This window comes from Triturus cristatus, chromosome 5_1 (genome assembly GCF_964204655.1).
Source record: "Triturus cristatus chromosome 5_1, aTriCri1.1, whole genome shotgun sequence".
Taxonomy (NCBI): Eukaryota; Metazoa; Chordata; class Amphibia; order Caudata; family Salamandridae; genus Triturus; species Triturus cristatus.
The window spans coordinates 263420524-263445849 of NC_140587.1; the positions used below are offsets into that span (position 1 = coordinate 263420524).

The following is a 25326-nucleotide window of genomic DNA, read 5'->3' on the forward strand; positions in this document are numbered from 1 at the left end:
TCTGGGGCCCTAAGAGACTCATCGGGAAGACCCAGGACTGTGCAAGGGTGCCGAGTGGGGCGTGTGACGCGATCCACCCCATGGAGAATTGCGGCAGAGCCAGAAAGAAACAAAGAAGGCCTGCCCTGTCTGGAGCCCCATGCTGTGACTTGACCCAACAAGCTTTACAACAAACAAATGATGGACGGAATGCTGACAATGCATACATTCTCCCCCAGTCAAGAGATCTGGGTTAAATCCATCGTTCTTTTGCCCACTACACCACCCCAGTTTAGACATGGCCATATGCAAATCAGTCTTGACCCTGTGCCTCATGGGAACAGTCCAGCCCGAACTGCCAAGCCATGTCTTCCCTGGACCGGAATCAAGCATCCTAGGACCGGTTTCTGGCTATCAGCCGTCATCAACCAGGATAGCTTGACTCCAGTGGCGTAGTGAGCACGGGTCCCACGTCTGGGAATACCCATCCCACTTAGGGCGAAAAGCGTTACAACAAACAAATGATGGACGGAATGCTGGCTTGGCAGTTCGGGCTGGACTGTTCCCATGGGGCACAGGGTCAAGACTGATTTGCATATGGCTGGGTTCAAACTGGAATGGCATGGTGAGCAAAAAAACGATGGATTTAGGCCCAGATCTCTGTACTGGGGTGAATGTATGACATTGTTCTGCATTCTGTCCATCAATTGTTGTTTTTGCATTTGTCACCCCGAGTGGGAAGGGTATGCTCAGACGTGAGTCCCTTGCTCTCCATGCCACTGGAATCAAGCTATCCTGGCTGACGAGGGCTGAAAGCCCGAAACCGGTCCTAGGATGCTTGTTTCCAGTCCAGGGAGGACCTGGCTTGGTAGTTCGGGCTGGACTGTTCCCATGGGGCACAGGGTCAAGACTGATTTGCATATGGCTGGGTTCAAACTGGAATGGCATGGTGAGCAAAAAAACGATGGATTTAGGCCCAGATCTCTGTACTGGGGTGAATGTATGACATTGTTCTGCATTCTGTCCATCAATTGTTGTTTTTGCATTTGACCCAACAAGCTGGCACTGGGTGGCTGCAGAGCAGGCCGTGCCAGTAGGCACTGTGTTGCGGAGGAAATTAGGCAGGAGCTATTGGATATGGAGTCCAGAATAGGCAGCCGGACAATGTTCAGGGGCAGGGAACTGACTCTGCTGAGCGTTTACAAAAGTCTCACACTAGCTATAGCGACGCGCTTAGAGGTTGCGGAGCCACAGTTATAGGGAATACCTAGACAGAATGCAGAAAGAAGAGGGGAGGGCTGGCCGGCTATTGGCTTGGTTGATCAAACCTGAAGGTAGAGGAGCACCGATTATGCTGGTCCAAACAGATGCCGGGGAGTCGGTCCATTACCCTGAGGCCATCAATGCCCTGTTCCGTATCTTTTATGAGGAGTTATACACCAACCCTGGGCCGGTCTCCAGTTCGGATATCCGGGACTTCCTGGAAAGTTTGCCATTAAAGGTGCTGGACAAACAAGTGCAGGATGACCTGGGAGGACCTATGACCCTGCATGAGGTCAGGGCTGCTATTGCAGCCATGGCAAAGGGGAAGACACCGGGGCCTGTTGGCATCCTGGCAGAGTTTTTCGTAACTTATCAGGACTTATTGGCACAAATACTAGTGACTCTATATGCTGAATCCCTGCACTGTGGGGTCCTTCCCGAGTTGACGCGTTGGTGATACCCCTCCCAAGACTAAAGAGATGAACGCTCCAGTAACAGACTATAGACCTCTCTCTATGCTCAACCTGGATTATAAAATCCTCAGTAAAATATTGGCGCTGAGATTGCTCTCGCATATGCACGACGTCACCCATGCAGACCAGAACGGATTCATCCCCTCCCGTAATACCTCCTATAACCTGCGTAGGTTGTACTATGTTCTGTTCCATGAAGAGACAAGATCCATGCCCTCGGCAGCGGCCCTGTCAGTCGACTTAGAAAAGGCCTTCGATATAGTAAGATGGGAGTAACTTTTTGAGACTATGTTACGGTTAGGCCATCGGGAGGGCTGGGAGAAGTGGGTTCGACTGTTGTATACGTCGCCGAAAGCGCAGGTCAGAACCAGGAAATCTGTGTCCTCTCAATACCTGATACAACAGGGTACTCGGCAGGGGTGCCCACTCTTATTTGCCCTGGCAATCGAACTACTGGCGGAGCTGATCCGGCAGGGTGGAGCGGGGATAGGACTTGCATTAGAAGGTGCGGATGCATATGATTTCATTGTATGCTAACGACCTGCTGGTCTACCTGGGAGAGGCTGTACCTGTCACCTCAACGGCACCTATACTACTGGAACGATTTGAGGCATTGTCGGGCTTACGGGTGAATAAGAAGAAGACCTACCTGTTCCCTCTATTGGGACCGGAACCTCGGCCGGGGATACTGCCGATCGACATTAATTGGGCTCCCCATTCTATCAAATATTTGGGAATACATGTTTTCCATTCTCTGGAAGACCTACAGGAAGGGAATCTGGATAGGGTGCTACGGTCGCTCGGGACCTGTGTACACTTCTGGCGCTCACTGCAATTGCCAATCATGGCTCGAAGCTCCCTCCTTAAGATGGTCCTGCTGCCAAGACTGTTGTATTTTTTTGTTAATTTACTGACCCTGATGCCCCCGAGGGTGGTTCAGACCATTGAATGCCTTGGTGAGGGATTTGATATGGGGGATGACACACGAAGGGTCTCCCTGCGGACGTTGCAGCGCCCAATGGCGGAAGGAGGCCTGGGTGTGCCGGACTTCGAACTGTATATGTTGGCTGCCCAGCTACAGTGTCTAGCACAATGGGTGGAGGGAGTGAATGAAGCGGGAAAATGGCTGATGGAACCTAATGGTAAGCCGGACGCATTGTTGGCTAAATTACTGAGAGCGGCAGTTATTTTCCCATATAAGTCGGTATTGCAGCGTACAGCCATAGACACCTGGCAACACTGTGTCCGTAGGCTGGGTGGGACCCCGTGGTACTCCCCCCGCACTGCCTCTGGTTGGGCTTGATCATGGAGAGCCGGTGAAAGTGTTCACGGCGGAACAGATGGGGTCATGGACAGAGGTGAGCTTAGATACGGTGGGTGATTGTTACCAAGATGGCTCCATAGTCTTGTGTACGGACTTTATGGATAACTATGGCATTTCTCCCGGTCAGTTCCTGCAGTACGAAGCTTTGGTTCGTACTTTTGATTGGCTTTGGGGTGTAAGTAGGGATGAACCAGCGACTCACCCAGTGCTGCATGCACGGACCACTTTGGGCATTGCGGGTCACCAAGTGAAGTGGCATCGGGAGGGCCTGGTTGCCGCGTCCGTTATCCCTATGGGGGCTCTCCGTGGTAAATGGGAAAGGGCGCTAGGCAGGGAGTTCACTGATAGGAAAATGGGGGAAAATAATGAGGTACCACAAGAAAATATCGAGGAACAACAGACTTCAATATACGTAGTTTAACTACCTCCATATGGTTTATATGATGCCTCACAGACTCAATGGTACAGATGGTGGCACGCTGAGGAAGTGCCCGAGGTGTGCTTATGTAGATGCTGGGTTTAGACACATGGCCTAGAGTTGTGGAGTCGTGAAGGGGTACTGGGCAGAAATCCTGGATAAGATTAAGAAGGCACTGGGGAGGGAGCTGGCGCTGACTTTGGAAGTCTGTTTGTTAGGGCTCCTCCCGCGCCCTCCCAAACAAAAGGTGGGGAATCGATTTATAGACCTGGCCCTGGGCCTAGCTAAGAGACGGATAGCGCTGGTGTGGAAATGCTCCACTGGGCCAGTTGGAACAGGGAAGTTATCAGTTGGGCAGGAGCGGAGGGCAGTGCCCTGAGTTGGGAGGAAGCGAGGGGCATCCAGACACGTCTGATAGCAGACTTATAGAAAGAAGTGCTGGCGAACTAAAACCCAGAGCGGGAACAAGCAACTGCGGGGGAGTCTGGGAGTGACAGAGTTATTTGCATGTTCCCACACAGACGGCCTTGGACCCACAAGGAGGGAGCCTGCAAGGTCTATCCGCCACAATAAGGTGAACCGGTAGCCCTAGTGAGGGGAAAGACAGACGGTGCAGGAGAGAGTGGGGTTGGTGGATGGGGAGACAGCAACCTCCCCATCCCCCACACCCCTGGGAGGACCCACGCACTGTGCAGAACATATCATGTAATTGATAGGATTAACGAGTGCATCGTTAGCATCGGAGGGTACACTGCCCCCCTATGCATGCCGTATTTTACAAATTTTCCTTTTTTTTCGTTTCCTTTTTTCTTTTTCTTCTTTAATGGTTGAACTGTTTATAGTTATTGGTGTAAGAGTAACATTGATGAGGACATTACCTGAATCCTGGGCAGTAGCTAGAACCGCCCGCCGAGAAAATGCTGGGAAGAGCGGTAGACGGGGACTATGAAAAGCGCTAATATAATCAGGCTGGGGGCCGGTGGGCACGTAAAGAGTGGTGGTCAGTAAGCGTACGTGCAAGATATATGATGACATGCAATACCCCTGGGAGGAAATTTATGCACCCCGGTCGAAGCAATAAAAGGGAATTGTACTGAAAAATGATGCAACTATTGCTTGTGTAATTGTAATAAACTTACAAAATGTCAATACAAATATGTTTTAAAAAATGTATTTTATTAATACATAGCAGTGTGTGTGATCCGTATGCAGGTGAGAGTTTGAAAATAAACAAAAGTCTGCAACTTAATATTAGATTCCAAATTTAATTCAATGTATACCTAGCTTCATATTCATAGTGACATAATGCAATGTTGGTTAATAATGGTTGCATAACAATTTCAGATCAAAATCAAAACAATTAGTAACTAAAATTCTGCATCATAGTGCATCCCATCTCCCATCTTATTCTCCAAGGAAGTAATACAGTTCAAGGTCCATATTAATACCCTCGTCTGCCTATCATCTCCTCTTTAATCTCGTGGTATCATTTCTAGGCCATGAAATTGAAAACCTCCGTTTAACCTGTTGTGTGCATGTCAAAGTATGTAGGGCAAAAGGGTATTTTGGGTCCCCTTGTTTCACTGCTCTGAAATGTTCCTTCACTCTTTCTTTAATCATTTCGACCATGCTGCCCACATACATCTTATTGCATTTACAAATCATGACATACTCTACAAACCGTGTAGTACAATTTATACTTTTCTTTTGCTTTTCATACTTTGACATGCACTCAACAAGATAACACAGGGGTTTTCAATTTCATGGCCTAGAAATGATACCACGAGATTAAACAGGAGGTAATAGAGAATTACATTTAAGATGGAAAGAGGTACTTTGGATTCTACGTTTGAAAGCTGTAGAAGAGTGTATCAATATAGACAATGAACTGTATTACTTACTTGGAGAATGAGATGGGATGTACTATGATGCTGAATTTGACTTACTAATTGGTTTGATTTTGATCTGAAGTTGTTATAAAACCATTATTACCAACATAGCATAATGTCACTATAAATGTGAAGCCAGGTATACATGCGATGAAATCTGTAATCTAATACTAAGTTTAGACATCTGGATATATGCTTGTTTGGAACTTATTGTTTGGACTAAACAACCACAGTAATTTTGATAATTTGGAGAAGGGAACCTACAATAACTAGAAGATGAATATAGTGCATGTACTAAATGAAATACCTTTTACATTTCTTACTATGTATGTAACCACTTAGCTTACAATTAACATAACAATGTAGAATAAAGTGTTAATGTATTGAACATCGTTATATGAAGACATGCCAGTGCTGCACCCCTTTGTTTTGGGGGACTTTTGCCTATTTTCAAACTCACCAGCTTACGGATCACAAAAACACACACCATTATGTATTAATAGAATACATATTGTATCTGGACCCACGGAATGTTTCACACCGCATATTATGGTATAAATGAAAGTTTCTTAAGTCACTCTATTACTTCTATTGTAGCAACAATGAGCTGCAAGCTTATTCTATACTGAAAGGGTGACCTAGCCGATCACTACAAGAAGGCTGCCAATTTAGATATGGGTTGCTAGTGGTTTGGAACAGGAAATTCGTCACAGCATTTTTTCATGCAATTTTTTTTTAGTATATAAAGAAATTTCAAGATGGCGCTGACTCAGAATGCTGCTAATCAATAACGCGTCTCCTCGTAGTAAGAAAAAGGGTCGGGAGATTTTGGACGTTGGCTAAAGAAGTATGTGAGAAACATAGTAGTCCCCCGTGAGGTTTACTCAAGTATGTGCTGCATGATGGTGAATTGAACTATAACACATGGCTGTGATGTAGGAATCACCGCAAAACTTTGTTGTTAGCCTTTGGCGGCATTAGGAAATAGGTAATACAGCTATGGACTGATATGAGATACATGCATATTTGGGCAACATCTCAAGCTTATGCAGTCAAAAGAGCTGCTGAGTAGCACACAGCAAATAGAAGGTAGAAAATACCAGAATTTCGTGAGCATACATAGACCGTCTAGATTGCCAAATCTCATATGTTGGTTAATGTTACATTGTGTGACTTTATTTGGAGAGAAAACAGAATTTTGTTTGATGTGGATAACTAATATTAAAGACCATGCTAGCATATATTTGTTTTAATAAAGTGTTGCTAATGTAGGTTTATTTAAAGTAATTGTTTTACAACATACACATTTCTCTTTTTACAGAAACTTACCTATATATAAACTCACTTGCACATACTGGTTATATTGATTGGACTGGATTTATATGGAATGTATACCTGAGATCGGTTTCGTGTTGGGTAAGAGATATTTCAAAATGTATCTCTCACACAAATATAGAAGATAACAAATATTCGGAATCTGATGAATGTATTTTGGTTTTAGGAATATTTTTATGGGGATTAGGATGGTATATACACTTTAGCACCACTGGAATCAGTGAGTCATGTGTGATACTGTGTCACAACACTTGGGTGATACAAACAGTTAATGTTGATATAGGGAGACTTGTGAGACACACAAGCACATGATAGTATGTGCTAACCACTGGTGGCAGTTTTACACCAATGAGCTCCAGAACAATTAAGGGCAACTGATACTCCCTTTACCAATGGATGATCATACACTTTATAGCAGAACTAGGGACTACCTAGGCATAGTCACCCCATCATCCCACTCTAGGGACACCAGGGCCATAGGGCGGAAAAAGTCCTGCCCATAGGTTGGAGTCACTCTACACACATGGCGGTGTACTAATCTGGGAAGACTAGCTCCCATGGCCAGAAGCAAATAAATGATGTTAGACTAGATAAATGTTAGATTATACTTCCATGTGTTTTTACATGGTTTCGTCAAGATTATATGGATGAAGTTGACACAAAATATTTGTAAAACTGCTTTGTGGTACACTGCTTGTAACTATAATCAATTTTTCTTTTTAATAGAGCGGGGCCTCCTGTCCTGAGCTGTCGCCAGGTGAGGTATCCACCTGTGTAATAACAGGTAAGGTATATTTTTTCATTTATTTTTCAGTGCTAATGGCATTTGTTACAATCTTGGAATAATATTAAGCAATTTGTTCCATGATTTAGAGCACTAAGTATAGTACAATTATTCATTCTTCTCCTTTTTGTCATGGATTAGTTTTATCGCCATGTTTTTCTCTTTCACAGGTGATGACAACAAATCCTGTAGATCTTTGCAAAACATAGAATATCACAAGTGATTGTATGTTGTACCGTTCCAATTTTACTACTTTATAGTATTTTTTTTCTGCGTATTTGCAGTAGCAATAGTCATCTAGGTCCTGAAGAAGGCCGCGATTAAAGACTGATCATCATGACCGAAACATGTAGACCCTCTGTATAGACCTGTGAGCTCGATAATTTGTTCAGATCACACTTGCACTGATTTTTAATATTAACTCCAGGAGATAATTATTAAAATGTCCTTTTTCTCCTAGTAGCCAATTTTAACTTCACTTTTTCACAACAATTTTTGCACTTCAATTCGCCTCACATCTATACAGATTTTAGTAGATCCAACAATCTGATCTACCAAAACATCCCTGAGCTCCTACCTCACAGTGAGGTGGTTGTAGCCCTTGGTTGCACTAGGATTTGGAACCAAGACGAGATCACAGATGATGAAGCATGCCACCTCGATGGGTGATGGGATTCCGTCCTCTTAAATAGGACTCCTTCCATGTTTTAGTAGGAGCAATTTACTTGTACTTTTAGTGCTCTAGATCTCCTTTTGGAGAGTCTGTTAGACTCGCAGACTTTGTTGTTTGAAATAGAGACTAGCTCTTCGACAACTATGGTCCTGCTAGCCTGGTATCCATTAGAGCAGTGACTGGGACCCCATTCACTCCATTCTGTTGGAAGTGACGACTCCTACCCTCAGGGATCACCAGCTCACCCTTTGAGTCAATTTCCCAGCTGAGAGAGATCATGGCATGGTCTATGACCTGCCCCTGGGGACTACTTTCCTCTAAGGTCACATTGGCCACCCCTGTAGGGTTCCCACCAGAGGGTGGCTTCTTTAGACAGACAGAGTCCCCCTGCTTATGTACCAATTGAGAACAACCAAAGCAGTGGGGTTGGAAATGAGGTACCTGGGGCCACCGTCCATCATAACCTCCCGGCCTCTTCTCAGAAGGGACATGGGAACCCTTTACTTCCCCCTTAGCCTGGAACCCGTCAGGGTCTCTCTGGACCTCCCCCTCACTCTGTTGGGAGGCACCTGAACCACCCTTCTTGGGGCCACCTCCAGATACCTTTCTGGACACTCTGTTAGTGACCCAGATGTCCGCCTCCTCAGCAAGCTTCCTGGGGTCAGAAAGCTTACTATCCACAAGGTGTTAGTACAGCTCTGTGAAACAAATATCTAGCATGTACTCCTCTAAAATTAAATAGAACAGTCCATAGGAAACATCACCCTTGCTGCCCCTCACCCAGCCCTTCAGTGCCTTGCCAGCATAGTCTTTGCAATCAACCCAGCTCTGTGTGGATAGCTTGTGGCTGGCCCTAAATCGTTGTCTTTACTTTTCAGAGGTCAGCCAAAACGTACTGGGCAAGATGGCCTTCATCGCAGTGTGGCATGTCTGGGCCCCACCTCTAGTGTAAAAAGTGTCCCTCCTCACTGTGAGCATATACCACCATAGACTACCACTCCCAAATGCCTCTGAGACCTTGTGCAATCTTAGAGCGACTTCATAGGCTGCACTTGTCCACATCAGTCCCACCACATAATTGGGCACCAAATCCTTTGGTATTCTGAATGCTGACTCATGGGAAGACACTGCAGGTATGCTGCCACCATTACTGTTGCTGGACCATACTTCTAGGGCTCTTGCATTCAGCTGAGGCTTACCTCATGGGAGCGCTTCCTCATCTCCATAGCTAACCTCCTCTCAGCTAGAGCCTGCTCTTTCTCAAGCTTAGTTAGCTCCAACTTCAACTATCTTTCCTCCTTTCTGTCTGCCTGCTCATCTGGGGACAGGTTCCTTGAGGAGACACTGCTCCCTGCCCTGGGAACCACCACTGCTTCCAGCATTTTGCTGCCCCCACCTTATAGGCAGTTCTAGAGCCACCTTAAGCTCCAAAATCAGCACATCCTCTTCCTCAGGAATTTCCCACTCCTCAACAGGGTCATCACCCCCTGCAACCTGGGTTTCCGCCCAGGCCTTTATGGCTTTCTTTTTTTAACCGATTTTATTGATGGTTTTCTCAAGGACAAACAGTTATCTGGCCAATGATTTTCTTATGGCTTTCTGCAGCTCCACCTTCCTGGTGTAGACCCTTATAGAAACCTAAAATTCCTTGCAAAAGATCTTCATCTGAGCCACAGTATAAGACTCTAACTGGGCCAAATTAAACTCCACAACTTCAGGTGCAGGTACTACTTCTCCAGAATGAGACATAATTTAGCAGAGAAACCCCAAAGGTTAATTAGGGACAACTGAACAAAAATTCAAATTGGTATTAGTATAGAGTTGTAGTAAACAATGTGTTACTATATGATATTGCACAAAATGTCCTGTCCTCCTCACTGATCACCAATGTTAGAAATGGGATTCCTGGTTGGCTGAGGTATAAACTCAGGCCAGGCAGGAATCGCCACTCTAGTCAAGGGAAGTTAAGTGCACACTAAAAGATAGCCTGTGCTGATCCTCTGGTAGCTGGGCACAGAGCAGTCTGGCGTATCTATGGAGGCAATGTGTAAAGTATTTGTGCAACACACACACACACACAGAAACACAATGAATACACCACAAAAAATACTCCAAACAGGGAAAAAGATTCACCAAAACGATGAGGATGGCAAAAAAGGTTTGGGGTGACCCTTCAGAGAGGGCCATTTTCCAACAGATAACATCTCCGATCTGATCACCATCTTTTGGCACTGAAGAAGGAGTCTCTAAGGCAACTGGCTCTTGACGAGGCATGTCAGTGTTGGCTGGTGTCAACAAATGGGATCTACGAATGGGGATATGAATCAGGGAAACTCCTTTACTGGCTGGCGATGAAAGACGCCGCCTCCCGGACTGTCCTGTCAATCACGACCATAGGCTGAAATGAAGCCATGGCATCCCCTAACATAGCAGAGGCTTTGTGGCATACTATGAGAGATTGTATGAACCACGCAGGCGACCCCAGAGGGAAATCTAGTCCCCACTGGTGACTGTCATCCCAATGCTGAGAAGGAATGATCTTGACGGGGCTGATCTAGTCCTATCTCTTTCGACAGAAGAAATTACACTAGTACTGAGCTCAGGGAAATCCCCTGGCCCAGATGGCTTTCCCATGAACTACTATTGTTATTTCCAAACATTCCTACCCCTCCACCCCCATCTTCTTCAGCTGTACCAAGAAGCCATTGACAAAACATACTTCCAACCTGAACTTGACATGGCCACCGTAGTGGTGTTGCTGAAACAAGACCGAACATCAGACCAGTGCTTGCCTTACCGTCCTATATCTCTTATTAACTCTGAAATAAAAAATTGCACTATGATCCTCCTGCAGTTGATTCTCTCTGGTCACTGCAGGCTAATGCCCAACAGGAGCACCAAGTACGGTCTCAGATGATTATATGTAACCCTGAACCGAATCTCTCTGCTTGGAGACCAGACCGCTCTCCTACTCATAGACTTTGATAAAGCCTTTGACTCTGTGAGTTGGGAATTTTTATTGAGGAGGTGATGGCAAAAGTAGGGTTGGGCCCTAAATTCTGATCGCATGTCAAAGTATTGTACTCACATCCCTAAGCCTGCATCAACGGCACCCTCTTCGCGATAGGCCAAGGCACGTGCCAAGGCTGTCCTTTATTCCCTCTCCTATTTGCCCTGCCACAGAACCCCTGATGGCATGGATATGCTGCCATGCGCAGATATGGGGATTTGACTGGGGCAGAGAAAGAGGACTGAATAGCCCTATATGTGGACGATGTCCCCTTCATCTCCCACCTTTCCCTCATTATCCCACAATTGCTCCAAATACTTACTCTGTATGGCAAAGCATCGGGTAGGTCTATCAACTGGCCCAAGTCAGTTCAGGTCCCCTGAAAGTACAGGGGCAGACAACGATTCTGTTGCTTCTGCTCACAACACACAGACTCAGCTTTGTGTTATCAAGGAATTCAGGTAGCGACTGAACCAAACCTAACTTGGAACCTCAAGTTGAAGCTCCTCATGACCTGGGTCATGACAGACATGAACAGGTGGGCTGGGCTCCCTCTAAAGGTTCTTGGCCGTGTAGCCCTTTTCAAAATCATGCTGCTCTTGAGAATGCTACACAGTTTACAAAACGACCCACTGCTGATACCACCCCCCTCTGAAGTGCTGGAGAGACTGGAGGTTTCATCCCATGAGGCGGCCCTCCTGGTAGTACTAGATATAGTGTGCAATACAATGGGAGACAGGGCCTTGGTGGGTATGGGAACCATGCTGTGCAAAAGAGACATTTAAAAGCAATGGAACTCCACCTCCTCTCCTCCCTTGGTCCTATTGGAACAGGTGATGGGCTGGTGTGCTGTGCAAGAAGAAGTGCTCAATATAACCAGTGGATGTCCCAAGAAAGCTCAGGAAGATTTAGGGGAAATGCTTGCAGTGTAAGGGAATATTCTAAAACAAAATCATAGTAATGTCTGTCATGTAGTGTATTTGTCTAATTGTTATTATCCATATGTGTATGGCTATGCAATATTGTGGCAATTGCTATAAAAAAATAAAATTCAGTTTATGGAAATGTGCCATGCTCTGATGCACACCAGTAGAAAATCTGGATTTAGCAAATGGATTATAATAATACCCAGGTGTATGTACACAGACATGAATTCCACTATCATAATAAAGTAGGATGTTAATCATGAAACATACCTGCAAGGCAATTGAGAGCCGAATAAGGTCGATAACCACTTCTTCATTTGCCAGTTCAATGGTCAAAAGGGCCAGTGTAGTATACAACAGCTCGAAGTTCTTGTGGACATTGTCATCTTCTTTACAGCCCAGGTAAATATGCCTGTACAGCTGTGGACCATGCTGAAAAAAGCATTAGTAAATTAGTATACTTCAAGGAGGACACAACAGTCATTTGTGATCAAATGGAAGTTATGTAAATATTAGGTAGACTGGATGACCTAAATACTCCTACAATATGAGACTTGAAATTCATCTTTGAGACTTCAGCACTGCACCAATACACTCCTCCGTATCTGAGTACAAACCTAGATGACTGGATAGACAGAAATTAGAAAGAATCCCAAAATGCGAGTAACAAAGAAGTATTGTTACCAGTGGATGTCTATCAAGATTCTGTTTTGACCTCTCTTCTCCATGTGGTCCGCTTTAACATTACATGCTGAATTATTTTTATGCATTTCTTTTCCTATAAATTCACAATCTTCTTTTCTATCCTCTTGGTCACTGCTTCATTGCAGCACATTTGAACACTTTCATCCACTAATGGACTTGATGCCCACAGATGGCTAATGCTTATCCAAGTCATTATTCATATAATTTTTTTTTTTTTTTTCACTGCAACCAAACCAGTACGTCTCACATCTTTTCCCCTCCCAATGTGATCCTCTCAATCACCTTAAAATAAAAACTTGGGTATCAGTAAATATAAATATTGACCCCATCACCTTGAGCTCCCTCACCATCCACTACTCAAAGCACAACTGAAGAAACCTGCTGCATCTAACACTGTTTTACTACAAGACAATGGCACAGAAAGCCCATCTACATTAGCAACCTACCCCCCTCCCCGAGTCTGCCTTATTACTCTTTCAAACTCCTTGAGCTAGTCTCCAACTTTGCCATCTGTGCCCTATTTAAATGTCCCCAAATTACTATTTACTGTCCATACACACATCATACCTTGAGGTGTAGAAAAGTCCCCTCTATATACCTGCCCCCCCCGCTCAGTCAACAAACCTACTGCACTTCACAACACCCAGAATACCACCATCTTCGCACCCCACAATTTAAATATTTGTGTACATGAGCTTAATTCGATTTTTTGTTTTTTCTAAGAAATAGTATCAGTTTATTTTAACACTTCAAGCTGCAATACTTCGAAATTGACATGTCTTAAATCAAAATGAATTAAGTGAAGTGCTTCTGTAAAAAAAGATCCGCCAACACATCTAAAATCAAACACATTTCCACCTGTAACTGTACATAAATGTAATCACGTGTTAGCATTATACCCTTAATTCATATGCCCTAATCCTTAACACTAGTCTCCTAGCCCATATACCCTAGACCCTAATGTGTAACCTTATCCCCAAACCCTTAAACCCCCTACCAAATAGGATTAACCACTATAACCCTCAATTCTATAGCATTAACTCAATAATCTTATTTTGTAAACTGTATGCCTCACCCTTAACCCTGTAAAGAAAACCTTTAATCTTAGCCCCCCCAATCCCTAACCCCCGTCACTCATTTGATATATTTTGGAAACGAACATAATGGGAAGCGATACTTTACCAATTTTATTATTTTTAGAACTAATAATGGAGTAGTACAATTTCTACAAGCACTGATTTTGAAGTTTTGAAGCAATATTGAGTATCCTCCTCCTCGATTTCAGATCTGCCTCAACCCAGCCTCTACCTAATATATTTCCCAAAACGATCTTCTCCAATTCAAGGATTACACCCTTCATGCTCAATGTAAATATATAACTTTTTGTCCGTCTCACTATACAAATACTATGTATCATATTTGATGTAACCTCTACACATTACTTCTAATCCATGTATCAACCAAATAAATACAAATTAAATGAGGCATAAGGGACCTTTAAACAGAGTGGAGAACAAAAATACAGTCTTTTAAGAAAGGCTGAGTCTATTAAAAAGCAATAGTTATTGGATTTATCTATTACAGAATTTACAATTTTTATTATTTCATCAATTCTCAACCAGCCAAATATATCCGGTCAAGAAGTACGAGTTACTTACCTTCGGTAATGATGTATCTGGTAGAGACCATTCTAGCCGCAGATTCCTTCATGTAGAATTATCCCCAGGCGTGAGACTGGATCTGGAAACTTTTTTGCCACAGCATCCCTGCGCGCCGGGGGCAGGGCGACATCACGCGAATTCGCCCAGGCGTCGTCCGAGGTCACATAAGACCCGCTCCGGCGCGCCTACGCCAGTTTTCTTCGGAGAACTTTTCCGCATCACAACGCGGAACCACCAGAAAAAAAACTGTTGAAGCATGGGAACAGCGAGCGAAGAGCAGAAAAATTGGAAAGGAATGGTGACTAACACCACCACCAGAGTAGTGCCAACACCACAGAACCCAAGGGCAGGGAAAGAAGAACAAGCAGAAACCTGCGCAGTCACCCCGCCAGCACATAGACAACCTCCCATCCCTGTGCCCCGGAGGCAAAGTACATACGTAAAAGTCATGGCACACGTAGTAAACCCCCGCCCCCCCCCCCCCCCCATCCAGGAATGGGACCAGTCCCAAGACAGACAGGGACTACAAACCTCCAAGTCACCCCAACCTAGAGGGCAACCACCCACAAGGGACAAGGCCAGAGGACCCTTAATCAGAGGATAGCAATGGAAGGAAGAGAGGGGAGGGAGGACAGGGATAGAAAGCAATCCCCCCCAAACCTGGAGTAGCCAGAGCAGCAGGGCACCGGAGCACCAGAACCCCATCCTCCAAAGGACCAGAGGAGGAATGAACCGCCCCCAGACGGAGCCACCTGTCAAGAACAAGGAAGGCACTCAAAGGAGACACAACCCCCCACCAGGAGGCGACTACCGAAGACAAACCAAGGGTCCTCGCAGAATAGCGGAGGAAGGGCAGGCCGTAAAGGATCATTCCAGACCTCAAGACAGGAGCAGGGAGAGGAGGAGATGCCCAGGCACACCACTATGAGTGGCCACGCACAGGACCTCAGGAAGCAAAAGCAACCTACCTGAACGCCATGGAGAACAGGCACCCAAAGGTGACCAGAAGCCTCACAGCTACCACTACCCCACATAGGGTACGTTAAGTCCCAAGATATGGGATCCCTCTTTGGAAGAACTTCTGCAGCAGAAGAAAAACAAAAGAGCCACAGGGAAAAAACACCCCCGCTGACGGCGTGATAAGCAGCCCAAGCAAAGCAGAAGGCCCAATTTCAGGGCCAAGTCTGCGCAACAACTTCTGCAGAACCCACACAATCAACACAAGGGCCGTCCAGCAACCAACAATGTCAAAGTCCCAAGGAAGGATGTTAACGGCCAGAAAACACACTCCACAGCCAGAACAACCGGCCTAAGAAAGCCCAGAATCGAACCAACTCAGAAGTCACTGAGGAGGGGACGGAGGAGAAGGAGGAGGAAGGAGCCCCGCCAAGAGCATTTGGATGGCGGAGTCGGCCGGGGCATGGAACAACAGGCTCCCATCAAACAGAAGGTCGATGAGTCGCTCCAGAATATTCTCAGGGAATACTCCATCCCAAAGCCAAGCATGGCGACGGAGAGCGACTGAGGAAGCCATGGCCTGGTCCAGCACCTCTGAGATGTCCAGAGCGGAGCGAACAATAAACGCTGCAAGCTCCCGGCCATCCAATGCATGATGGCGTAAGTCCACCTGACCAGACTCCTGGGACGCTGCAGAGCCCAGAGACTCAGCCGAGTCCCACAAACAGGAGGAGGCCCTAGCCAGCACACACAAGGTGTTAATGACCCGCAGGACCGCGCTGGTCGAGGCGAACATGTTGTGCCCCCAAGAGACCAGCCAGCGGGCCTCTCGGAACGGCGGAGTCAACAGTGGAGGCAGGGAGGGAAAAGCAGTCCGCAAAAGGGGGCTGGCGGCTGAGAGGGTTAAGGGAAAGACACGCCGGGTCACGCGGTGCCGGTGCAGAAGATGCTGAGGCACCGAGTTCCGTGAGGCAGGACGCCTCCAAGCCCCCGTCAAGGAAGAAAGGAGCGAACCATCGAAGGGAAGTAAGACTTCCCTCCCACCAGAGCCCTGGTGGAGGACCTCCAATAGATGGTCCGCCGGAAAGTGAGCCACCGGGTCACCCATGCACAGGAAGCCCACAGCTGTGGACACCGCGTGAGCGAAGGCTGCACCCGCCACCGTAGGGCCCCGCGGTGGTGAAAGCAGCTCCTCTGTGGGCGACGGCAGCAAACTAAGGCGGCCGTCCCCAAGGCCAAGCGGGACGGGCAAGGGCCAGACCTGGAAGTCAGAAGGAGCCGAAGAATGAGGAACCTGCCGCTCTTCCTACGAACACCTCTGCCTCAGGAAGGGCGGGGAGCCGCCCTTCGATGCTGGTGAGAAAGACACCACACGGCGACCAGTCTCCGGGGAGGACGACACCAATATACAGCCTGCCTCCGGAGAGGAAGGAGTGTCCGAAGACGAATCCGCGGTACGACTCCTGCGCGGAGCCATAGAGTCCGCTGCCTGAGGCAGGACGTCGGCACCATCCGGTGTCACCAGACAAGGTGCCTCCAAGTCACCCCGCACCGGAGACCGGAGCGGAGACCGGAGTAGAGCTGGAGCCGCACGGGCTCTGGGGCAGCACCAGAATGATGCCGACACGACCCCCGCCGAGGAAGCCCCCTGCGTGGGGGAACGAGACGGGCCTGGGGAGTGGCACGAAGACCTCCGCCAGCCGCGACCCAGAATGAGGCGAAGATCGCTCGGCAACCCATGTGGCGGCGCCAGGGACGATTCAACCTCTGACTCGCCCTCCGACGAGGCAGCCGCCTGTGGGGAGGGACGAGAGGAGCCCGGAGAGGGACGAGGGGACCTCCCACGGCCTCGACCCGGAGCGGGAAGAGGAGGGTTCACCGACCCCTGTGGCTCTGCACATTCCAGCTGCTGCCTGCGCCATAGCGGCGTCACCTCAGCCTTAGACAGGACTACCTTGTCAAAGGACCGAGAGGGGCTCGGGGATGCGACCCGAGCCCCGGCGACCTGCCGCGACACCACAGGGACCCCCGCAGGAGTTTGCGGCGTGGCCTGAAGGAGGTGCCCCAGAGGAGCAGCACCCCAACAGCACCACATCCTCCAAGCCTGGATCCTAATCAGTCGGCGCCGGAGCCACCGCCGGCACCGGCACCGCGGTAGGCCCTGCGCAGGGCGAGGAATCCGCCGATGCCCCAGGAGGGGAAGGAGGAGGAGACGTCAGCGAGGCCTGCAAAGCCGCCGCGTATGTCTCCATTTGGACTCTGGACGCCCCAACACCGGGAAACGGTGGATAGGATGACACGCGGGGCTGCATCACCCGCGGAGAGTCCACGCCCCCGGTAGGCCAGAAACCAGCCCCTGGGGACAAACTGCGACACTTACCCACCGGGGAGCGACGCTCACGTGACATCGGAGAAGGGCGAGGACGACGACGACGGCCGTATCTGAAGCCGTCCGCCGAAGCAGACCGAGGGGAGGACGTCGACCTGGAGAGAAGCGCCGAGAGAAGTTTCATTCGGTGCTCCCGCCGCGACTTCGGCTTCAACTGTTGGCACGCCGCACAATCTGTGGTGCCGTGACCCTCCCCCAAACACCACATACAAATGAGGTGAGGGTCCGTCGCCGACATAAGACGCCCACAAAACGTGCAAGTTTTGAAGCCCGAAGGCATTCGCACACTGTTCCACCAAAAGGAAATGGAAGAAAAAGGGCCCCTATACAGGCCCGTAGCAAGGATCGGATCCGCGTTGCACGTGGAAAAGGAAAAAACAGACGTGGGCGGGTCTTATGTGACCTCGCTGACGTCACATACGCGGACGACGCCTGGGCGGAGTCGCGTGATGTCACCCCACCTCCCGGCGCGCAGGGATGCTGTGGCAAAAACGTTTCCGGATCCAGTCTCACGCCTGGGGATAATTCTACGTGAAGGAATCTGCGGCTAGTAGTCTTGATCAGATATGAGGATACCCAACATAACGTAAAGTACAATAGTGTCTCAGGGCAACATTAATAAAGTAAAAAACTATACGACAGCAAATCAATGTCTTGCTTTGTGTTTGATTTAAGTCTTTTGTCTTCATACCATATTCTTGATATACTGCATCCACCCCTTCTAAGTGGACTGTTTGTAAAGTTCATGGTGGTGGAACTTCTCTGTTCTCTTTAACAGCATTATGGCACAATAACAACAACCCATGCTCAGCATCTGGTTGCAACAATGTCATATTTCTTTCTACTTTACCTGCAATATGTTACATTTAAATAACTTTAGTTGAGATACATATTCCGGAAGTATGATATTGGGTGGGTGAGGAACGTGCCGTTATTTGTGCTTAATAAACAAAAATGACACTTTGTTCACTACTGCAACGTTTATCTGGAAGGATGAAGCGTTACGAATATGGACTCTTAGAAATTGCTGTTACAATAAATAATATTTTTAAGCAAGAGAAGGCAATTTAAGCACTTTTAAGGATCATGTAAATGTACTGCCATTACTTGGGGGCCTAAGTGATTAAGTATCTTTGTTTTTTTAGAACTGGGTTTATTACATTCTTTTTACAGTTAAGAACTGTGATGTTTTGTAGTGTAAAGGCTTTTTGTAGCTCGACAATAACTTTGATGATGTATCTTGAAGCAATGCTATTTGTGCCAGGATGTTGAAGATTGTTCTTGATGGGTCTCCTATTCAACTTGCCATCCCGCATTAGCTGACCTTTATGGGACTAGCCAGAAAGGTGCTTGTTAGGTAGCAGACATGTTAAAAGACTGCAAACCAAAAGGTTACCTTCCTGTAGTTTTCTTCCTTACATTCAGAAACACAAAATATTTTCAATAATGATCAGAACTTTCCTGTCGGGGGTCAAATTAATCTGCAGCTGCTGTGGTATATTTGCTTGTTTCTTTTACTGTATACCCCAAAAAAGCTGTTATAAAAAAGTAATAATAATGGTGAGGACTCAGAAAAAAAGTTTAGAGAAAAGTAGGCTAGCATAAACCCCTAAATAACTGAAAATTAAAACTGGATGTATAGTATGTCAGGGAGAAGCACTGTTGACCAAACGTTTTCCACTTTCCTTTTTCAAGAATAGAACAATTTAAGCTGTTTCATTAGGGACTCAAGTTTACATATGTGGAAAAGCCACGTTATTTCTGGGCAGCCAAGAAGCTACAGAACCAAGAATGAAGCACACCAGTTGGTCCATGAGTTCATTATGACAGACTATTGAAGGATGTAGAAGCTAAAAACCTGATTCGATTTCATTATCTGCATTGGGAAGGAAAGCAAGACTATCATGAGATCTTCAATCATTGCTAAACAATCAATATAATAGCAAGCTCATTCCTTCCCAACGATGGGGGAAGTTATAAGGAACAGAAACAAGAGAAACAGACAAAGATGACCTGTACATAAAAAAGTGTATATTTGTAGAACAGACTAAGGTATTTGGCAACCAGCATTTAAGTTGTGATTTAGAAACAAGAGGATAGCTCTAACTTAATTCGGTTTCTTTTCAAATTGCACCAGTGGAGAATGAAGCCCTGGCTTTCAATGGTTGTGGATTGCAGGAAAGTAATACCTCAACCATCTGTTTGTTGACCTTTTAGTGAAAACACGTAGCGACAGATCAATTTACTACCAACTCTTCAGATGCTGCCTATCCTTTGGCAGAACTTGAAATAAGTGAGGGTTTGCCTTATTTCAAGTTTTATCGCCCAAGCCTCCAAGGGGTACATTGGGTTTTCCCACTCCTTTTGATATAATTTCCTTTGGCAGAGGCATCTTGGTTCATTAATACCATCTAGGATGTTGTAGTGCATTTTTCATTAAGCCATTAAGGGATTGCTTTTCCAGAGTGAAAGAGACAAGTAAAAGAGAAAACAATGCTTTGTAAGGTGTAGACACTGACACAATGCAGACAACCAATGACAAATACCTCAAGATATAAATCTAGGAAGGCGTCTCCTTGCAGAATCTCATTCCATTAGTACCAACAACCTCAAACACACACAAATAGAGGTGGTTAAGAAGTATTTCACTGATCCTGGATTTGATAAAGAAAATAATAACACTTGAAAAATCTGTTTTACTTCTTCAAAATTAGCCTACTGGCATATGCAAAGGTTTGCTACAAACCTAATTTCCTGTACACAAGAAACATCAACCATCATTGAGCTAGGATTGTAGGAAAACTGGAAGTTATCTGTTCCACTCCAGAAGAACTAAACTCCACTTCAGGTGACCCAAAGATATCTCTGTACCAGATCAACCACCAGCAAAATGCCAAAACACACTGCATGGTATAATTGTGCTCAACTGGTTGTTTATTGCTCAGCGTAGGTAGTCCGTTCGGGTTGCAAATGTCTTTGCACATTGTGTAGCTTAGACACAATTTTCTGTATATCTATATTTAACTTAGCTTCTTTGGAGTGACTGGTACATAGATTAATGAGAAGATGTGGATGTGCTGGTATGGTGACAACACACAGCCAGCTATATCACTTGGAGAGTGCTGGGCATGCAACGGTTGGGCCTAATGAGTAGTGCATACATTGCAGTACTGTGAAATAGAAACCTGCAAGACTCATTCTATTAAACAACAGAGAACACTGGAGTCAGTCAAATAGCAGTTGTTTTACTTCATATCTCAACACCACATGATTTTACGCCAGACTAAGAGTTAAAGACCATCTACCCGCGGAGTGCTACACTGCAATGTTGCTTCATTCCTAGCCTCTTCAATAGTGTTAACACCATTTAACTCAGGGTCCTGCGAGTGCAGCAGTCATGACTGAACATTTCAATGGATTTTAATAGTGATGTAGCCAGGTATCTACCATCATAGCTTTATTGATTGGGCAGACTCTCTTATGCGAGAATGGCCACCAGAAAACATTGGAGAGACAGCTGGAGACATATGGCCATATTTAGAAATAGGCAGGGCAGGGCATCTGAAAAAAAGTGGCTGATGTCCTGTATGCCATATTTAAAATGCCATTGGCATCAATGCACACGAAACACAGGATGTTCCGCATCCGCCAAAATCTAAATATGATCCAGAGCATCCACAGCTCAGTCTATGCCCAACTTCACTGGGGCAGAATTTGCTTCATTACCTAGAGTTGAAAGAAAATTGTTGTATTACAGACACAGTCCCAGGTTCATATCTGAGGCTTGATACTTGCTCTGAGAGAAAAAACTTCTGCTAAATCAGTCTTAGTGAGGAGCTCTTTCCAAATTAAGGTGGTCGAAACTGAATAATCTTATTTTACTAGTGTTACGCTGCAGAGTATTGTTAGTAATTCTTATTTTAACTGCAGGGTAACAATGCACTGCTATATATTATTGAAGTGCAGTGTTATCCACATCTAGATATATCTGTAGTCAGTGGTGAAGGAACAGCAGGGCAGCGAAAAACGAGTCAACCGTGTATCTGAGAGAGATCACACAGATATTAAGCCAACTGGAGGAAAAAGAGAAAACCATGCAGAAACCTCTATCTAACCACCTCCATGACTAATCTAAAGGTACCTAGCCTTGTAGCTTGAAGTCTTACTCGTAGGAAGGAACCTCACCTATGGCAGCATGCGGTTATGGGCCACTTTCCAGAAAGCATCATAAAAGTCAAAGAAGGGTAGTAAACAGGCCTTATCCTTACTGACCAAGTCCAAGATATCACCACATTTCTTTGCTTCCATCCCAAGTCCTGGATGAAAGCTTAAATTAACTGGTTGCACTAAATGGAACGATACCAGATGTGAATGCAATTGGACAACCATCTTTTTCCTGACATTAGCTAGGAAGAGAGTAATCAAATAACAATTACACAGTATGCAAGGATACACATGGTTTCTTCAATAGTGCTTTCGCCAAGTACATTTTCAGCTAATATGGTACAAAAAAGCTGATCACATAATTATTGCCAGTATCTGTCGAGAACAGCTCACTAGGAAGGTACCCACTAAGAAGGTACCAACCAGGGTTGCCCAGACAAGAATGAGGACAAAAGTAGATTCAGAGAAATTCTGAGGACCTAGCTTTAAACCTAACAAGCATATCAAAGCCAATCAGTTCCTCTTGGAGCACGGACAGGTGACAAGGTAAGAGGAGGCAGGGAGGAGAGGACATTGGTAAAACTGCTGACCAGTAAGCACAATGAGGTGGGTTGTATATCACAATACAGTTCTCAGAAATACTGTCACTGCATCAGATGCAGATTGTTATTATGGACTCAAAGGTGGCAATAGTTATTGTAAACAATATTTCGAACTCAATATTTATGTCAAATGTTATTCTGACAGCAAGATTTTGGTACCATACAGCAGGTTGTAAGAATATGCAGAAGCTGCTGTGGGTGACTCGGAAAACAGGGAAGGGCACAGCAATGGCAGAGGCGAGACAAAAGAATACAGATGGTTAGGGAGCAGCTGGAAAACAGCAGCCCAAGAAAATGACAAAGTTGTTGTAGGCCAGAGATGACAAGGGTAAGAATAAGTGAGAAGGTGGGGTGGGGCTGGAGCAAAGGGACACAACAGGGGAATGGAGGGAGAGTTTGTTGAGAGCAAAACGGAGTTGGCACACAATGGAAAGAGGAAGAGCTGAAAGACAGTAATGAGATGTAGGCACACAAGGGGAAAAAGGAAAGGCCAACATTTAAGTGTAAAAAGTCAAATGCCAAATGATGTAATGCAAAAGGAAAAATATTTCCATAAAGTCAAAAATTGATAGATTCAACTCGACTAATAAAAGCAAGGTGAAACAAAATTATTCCTCTGGGAGGGACAAATAGAGAGGCAAACCATTGAATCAGGAGCATAGAGCTGATACAGATGAGTAAACCATCAAATCATGAAACAGGGTCCACCCCAAAGTCCAAATTGAGTATACCTTAAAGCATTGGCAACAATAGGTCAACCGCCCAAACAGGTAAAGCAGTCTTTAGTAAGTCCTAAAAAGCATTGGCAGACTATTATTTCTTGATTTTTTTTATAAAACCTTAGCCATCAGCAACTTGAATCAGGCAATGTACAAAACAAAGTCATTTGTATCTTGTTTATTTGGAGTACTTCCACTACTAGCTCATATCAAGTGCAGGGTGCATTGAACATTAACTTTAATTCATGGTAGGATTATGGCATAGATAACGGAATAGTCAAACCAGGTGTCTGTCCTCTGCTCCCCACAACTAGCAATGATGAAAATCATTTTGGATTGTTCAGTGGTGAAAACTAGGCTTGGACATAAAACGGTGGTGACAATGGTTCAAGTGCTTTATGAAATAATTAAGAGAGCTTTGTAGCATACACAGCATTGTAGCACAATGGGGTCAATTTCATTGCGACAAGATCTAAAAATCATTGATCAAATGGGAAAAGAACGAGGAGGACCAGTTTGTCTAGATTCATGTTTGTTGTGATAACTCTGTCCAGTAGCATGATAGTTTCTTAGAAACTGGCCCAGTAGTAACACAGTAGCATCCATTGGATCAGGTGTGATTAGGGCCTACTCAACCTGTCAGGACTACCAGGTGACTGGTGACATGGGTCTATGGAAACACACAAAAAAATATACAAATCAGAAATGGATGACATCACTAATTGAACAAAGGTTATGCCTGTCAAGCAACACAGGAGAGTTTTGATTCCATTATTCTCAGGTGGATAGGGAAACAGTACAGTAAATTAAACACCTTATAAAACCATGTCGGCAATTTTAATATGTAAGCAGAGTTTCAATATTATAGGTCAAGAGATCGATGGGATTACCCAGACATTCTGTGATTTCTCCCCCTGGCCCTTCTGATTGACACTAAGTCTTACTGTGCAACTTCCCCGTGATTCAATAACAATGATGATGATGGTGAAGACCAGAGAAAAAAGGCAAAGGCACATTAATTATACTTTAATCCAGGAAACAAATACCAAGTAAAATTATACAAAGAACCGGAGTCTGGCCGCCAAAGAAAATGAAGTCCATACAGAAAATGAATGCATTGCAGCAGCAATATATAAAGCAACTAAACAGTCAAGAGAGGAAATACTCTTTAATCCCAGCAAAAAACAGGCCGTGAGTAGGATAGAGAACTCCTAGTGTAGGATGATTACCATGTTTAACAACCAACATAATGACTTACTTTGCATTTTACAAAAACATTGGCACATCATCCGCAATGATCTAATTCTAGAACAGTGTGTTCAAAGAAGGCCTCATCACTTTTAGAAGGCCACGCTCTTTGAAACAAGCACTGGTAAGCAATATGCTACCAGCTGGCAGAGTACCCAAAACGTGGTTAGCTAGGAAGGACAGGTTTATAAAATGCAATAAGTTGGCAGGGTATGCTCAGACGTGAGTCCCTTGCTCACTTTGCCACTGGATTCAAGCAAGCCTGGCTGAAATGCCAGAAACCGGTCCTAGGAAGCTTGTTTCCGGTCCAGGGAAGGCATGGCTTGGCAGTTCGGGCTGGACTGTTCCCATGAGGCACAGGGTCAGACTGATTTGCATATGGCCATGTCTGAACTGGGGTGGCAGAGTGGGCTAAAGAACGGTGATGGATCAAACCCAGATCTGTTGACTGGGTGTGAGTGTTTGATTGGTTCTGATGCTCCGTCCATCACCACCCCCTTTTGTACCGCTTTATAAAATGCAAGGCCTGCACCTTCGGTAAGATTACCAGCAGTTCCCAGCCAGGGTTAACTGAGCAAGAACAGAAAATAAAAGGGCAATTTTCATGCAAAACAGAGTTTGCTGTCTACGTGCTCCAGTGCCCGTGTGGCCTGAGGTACGTAGGCAGCACAATTCTTCAAGTGCATAAGCGGGTGCTACAACATCTGCGAGCTATAAAAAATGCGGCCCAATCATGCCCGCCATTTTAAGCAATGCCACAACAAGGATGTGAGTGGACTTACATACTTTGTTATAGATGCTGTACCA

The 25326-nt window shown here is 45.6% G+C and overlaps 1 protein-coding gene across 3 annotated transcripts in view; it reads right to left on the reverse strand.

Annotated features, from left to right (window-relative positions):
- EFR3A (EFR3 homolog A) overlaps positions 1–25326 on the reverse strand; it is a 1080015-nt gene that overhangs the window by 225113 nt on the left and 829576 nt on the right. For all 3 annotated transcript variants that reach the window (XM_085604916.1, XM_085604915.1, XM_085604914.1), the window contains one exon: positions 12345–12506. In XM_085604916.1, coding sequence (XP_085461042.1) covers positions 12345–12506 — 162 coding nt within the window. The remainder of the gene's footprint in view (positions 1–12344; positions 12507–25326) is intronic.